This window comes from Abrus precatorius, unplaced genomic scaffold, assembly GCF_003935025.1.
Source record: "Abrus precatorius isolate BTA unplaced genomic scaffold, Abrus_2018 Scaffold3, whole genome shotgun sequence".
NCBI lineage: Eukaryota > Viridiplantae > Streptophyta > Magnoliopsida > Fabales > Fabaceae > Abrus > Abrus precatorius.
In genome coordinates, this window is record NW_020874373.1 from 25,282,941 (window position 1) to 25,287,122 (window position 4,182).

At 25.0% G+C, this 4,182-nt stretch overlaps 1 protein-coding gene across 2 annotated transcripts; it reads left to right on the forward strand.

The window, feature by feature from the left end:
* The first annotated feature begins 2,408 nt into the window (after positions 1-2,408).
* Positions 2,409-3,961, forward strand: LOC113862653 (60S ribosomal protein L13a-4-like). Of its 2 annotated transcripts, none has more exons than XM_027495756.1 (4): positions 2,409-2,738; positions 2,895-3,011; positions 3,098-3,185; positions 3,269-3,961. In XM_027495756.1, the coding sequence occupies exons 1-4, from the start codon at positions 2,467-2,469 to the stop codon at positions 3,410-3,412; spliced, it is 621 nt and encodes a 206-aa protein (XP_027351557.1). In that variant the 5' UTR covers positions 2,409-2,466; the 3' UTR covers positions 3,413-3,961. The 2 variants fall into 2 exon arrangements, with proteins under 2 accessions (XP_027351557.1, XP_027351558.1); XM_027495757.1 differs by having other exon boundaries at positions 3,098-3,183; positions 3,264-3,619.
* The last annotated feature ends 221 nt before the right edge of the window (positions 3,962-4,182 follow it).

Consider the following 4,182-nt stretch of genomic DNA (forward strand, 5'->3'; position numbering starts at 1 on the left):
TTATGAGTACGAAATCTAAATCTTTACAACTATTAAAATATTTTAAATAAAAAAAATAGAAGTTAGTGTTTAAAATATTATAAAAATATTTTTATATTAACATATCAAATTATATTTATTTATTAGAATTTTAACTATATGATTATTTAAAATTTTTAGATTGAAATATAAATTCTAATACTTTTGAAAATTTTTATAATAACATTCAATTACAAATGCAAAGAAAAGTGTTTCTTAATGAAAAAATTTAGTCATTTTGTGAATTTACGAATAGTTTTCAAGATATAAATCAAAATTTAGATATTATATATGAAAATATGAAATTAGTACAAATATTTTTTTATTAATATAATTATTTATTATGTTATATTCTTAAAATTGTATATTTTTTAATTAAAAAATAAATCAAGTTCACTAAATATTAACCTCTTTTTATAGAATTAGATAATGTATGAGAGAAATAGACAAAAAAATATATCTGAAAATAAAAATTAAATATTTAATTTACAATATTTACGTCAAAATAGTTAGAATACATCTATTTTTTAATAGTGATATAATATTTTAATGTATTTATATTAGAGTTATATTTATATATTTTTAAAATAATTAGAGACCTAATAATAATATACTTTTTTTTTTACTTATTTTTAGTTCAATTTATATGTTTCCTTTTATGTAGCATTTTAAATTTTATTTAAATTAATATTTGTTCTTTTAATAAAATTTTTAAAATATTATTTTATTATTAAATTAGTTTATAGATATATTTATTTTTATTAATTCTTAATTAAAATGATAAATAATAAATAAATTGTATTAATTATTTTCAAAAAATAAAAAATAATTATATAAGAAAAATTAATAAATTTATTATTTTAATTTTATGATCCAAATAACATAATTTTATTATACTTAATTGGTTATTAAATAAAATTAATTTATTTATAATGTCAATCAATTTTAATTCTATTAAATTATCAAAAAATATAAAATAATTTAATTATTTAAAAAAACTCAATTATATATATTTTTTTTATCATAAAGTAAACTTCTAAATTCAGTATATATATTATATGATTATTAATTTTTATTTACAATATTTTTATATAGTAATTTTATTTATATATAAAAAGTTTAATATATTTTTATATTTAAATATTAACATATAATTTTGTGTATATTGATATGCAAAGCAAATTTTTAAAATTTCATACATTAGTTGAATAAATACTTTATTTTTTATATATTAGTCTGATAAATTATTTTTAAAAAATATGATATTATATTTTAATATTATATAGTAAAATTTTATTAATAATTTTAAATTATAATTATAAATAGATAATTTATCATATAAATTTAATTCAATAAATATAAACATATATATAAATAAAAAATTATAAGACCTTTTTTAAATTTTATAACGTATATTAACAAATTGATTATATTCAATAATTTATTGTTATAATTATTTATTTAAAATAATAATAATAAATAATCATGAAATAATATAAATTTTATTTTTATATTTTAAAAATAAGATATTTGTATGCTATTTTATTTTATGTTAAGAAATACTAAATTATACATATTTTAAATAATTTTAAAAATAATTTATTTTGACAAATAAATTGTTTTATTATATTTATATATTTTCTATATTTAAATTATATATTTTATATTTTAAAATAAATTAATTTAATAAAAAATAAACTCTGCAAAGTACAAGCATATTTTTTAATTAACGGATAAAATTAAGAGAGAAAAAGAGTTACATAATTATTGTCACTCTTAAAAAAAATATAAGAATAAAATTACTTAAATTTTAATTAAGAATATGTTGCAATATAATAATTGAATGGACTGTTAAAGAATGGAATACTAGAATTACTTGAATAAATAAATTAGTCATTTAGAAAGTTAAAAGATTGATTAATTATAAATTATATTAAATCGAGACTTAACATAAATTTGTCTAAAGGTCATAAAATTGTTAGGCACAGCTACATGAAAGCTATCCTTTTACGTGGAATGTATTAGTTAGAATTAGATTAATATTCAAAACTTGGATCTGAAATTTAATCTAATTCAATAAAAATTAATTGTTATAATTATTTTTTGTTAATTCATTTTTTATTTTATAATTTACGTTATTATTTAATTTTTGAGTCAGAAATTTACATTGTCATTTTTATTATCGTTATTCTAATAACTAGTTTTTTTCTTTCCTTGTTTGGAAAATGGAAATACATGAGTTTTTTTTTCATAAAGAAATATTTTTTGGTCAAAATGTAAAATTAGTTTGAAGTTGGGTTTAGCTTGAACAACAGATTTTGGGCCTTTGGGTTCAAAGCCCAACACACATTCGACGGCAATAATAAACCCTAGTTGCCATCCACCCCTTTTATACTCAAAATCCGACGACGCAGAACTTAGAGAGAAGAACAGCGAGAGTGAGAAACAATGGTGTCAGGGTCGGGGATCTGCGCGAAGAGGGTGGTGGTGGACGCGCGCCACCACATGTTGGGAAGGCTTGCGTCGATCGTGGCGAAGGAGCTTCTGAATGGGCAAAAGGTGGTTGTTGTGAGGTGCGAAGAGATTTGCATCTCTGGTGGCCTCGTAAGGCAAAAGATGAAGTACATGCGCTTCCTTCGCAAACGCATGAACACCAAGCCCTCCCATGGTCCCATTCACTTCCGTGCTCCCTCTAAGATCTTCTGGCGCACAGTTCGTGGGTCTGTCACTAGCCTCTAGCTCTTTTTCTAAAATCTTCGATTTACTCATGTTTATTAGTGAAGTTTGTTATTTTTGGGACAAATGTGTGATTTTTACATTACTAAGCAATGTTATGTTGTGGAAAGTGTTGTGAAAAATGATGTTTGTGTTTGTAGAATGATACCGCATAAGACAAAGCGTGGTGAAGCTGCTCTTGCTCGATTGAAGGTTTATGAGGGTATCCCTCCTCCGTATGACAAGACAAAGAGGATGGTTGTCCCTGATGCTCTCAAGTAAGTTATACATTTTTTCAATTTTTTTGTTTTATTATTGTTCTTATTACTATGGATTATGGATGCTGAAATGTTAATGGAATCAGGGTGTTGAGGCTTCAGAAGGGACACAAATATTGTCTTCTGGGCAAATTGTCATCTGAGGTTGGATGGAACTACTATGATACCATCAGGGTGAGTTTTTGCTCTCTGGGTGTTTTTTATCTTTGGAATATCTTTCTTTTGTTTGGAGTGTCTTATTGTTCTGTTGCTAACAGGAGCTGGAGAAGAAGAGGAAGGAAAGAGCACAATTGGCTTATGAGAGGAAGAAGCAACTTGCCAAATTAAGGGTGAAAGCTGAGAAGGTTGCAGAGGAGAAGCTTGGTTCCCAAATTGAAATTCTTGCCCCTGTTAAGTACTGAGTAGTCTTAGTGTTTTTTGAAGTTTTGTTTTGAGGTGTATACCCAATTGAACTCCGTTTTCAGTTTTGCTGGTCTTACGTGTTGTTGGATCTAGATATGATAATCTTGGAAGGTGTTTTAATTTCTTTGCTCTAGAATTTTTATGACATCCTATTAAATTACTTGTGGTTTTTGGTGTTGCCTAGCTATTATGAGAATAATGTGGGTTCGATTTGTTGGCATGAGATACCAAGAGGGAATTGTGAATCGACTCTCTTGCATATTTTGCAAATGGGCTACGTGGATTAGTCTTCAAATTTATTTTCTAGGCAACTTCGTTTTCTGCAGGGATTTTGATCTGGGCCGTAACAACTGACAAACGTGTTGTGCTCAGATATAAAATCTTGTTTCTCCGTCTGACCATGCGTAATTTCGTTTTAGTTGTGGTTGTTTAAACTTCAACCATGTCTTGTGATTGTTCATGCATTCAAGTAATTAAGTAAATTGTATTTGTTTAATCGATTTTGATCTAAATGTATATAGAGCATCGTAAATGCATTTTAAAGCAGGAAGATAAAAAAAAATTTGAAAATTGAGTATCTACGACAAATTAATCTGAACACATTTTTCTCGTAGGACCGTGGTTTAGACCAATTTGAAACGGTACTGAATCTCACGGACATCGCACGACCACCTTGGCGGGCATGTTTACTGGAATTCAAATGGACTTGAAATATTTTTGCCAAAATAGACGGCAATAACCGGAACTAGGTGTTATCTCAAGTTCACTT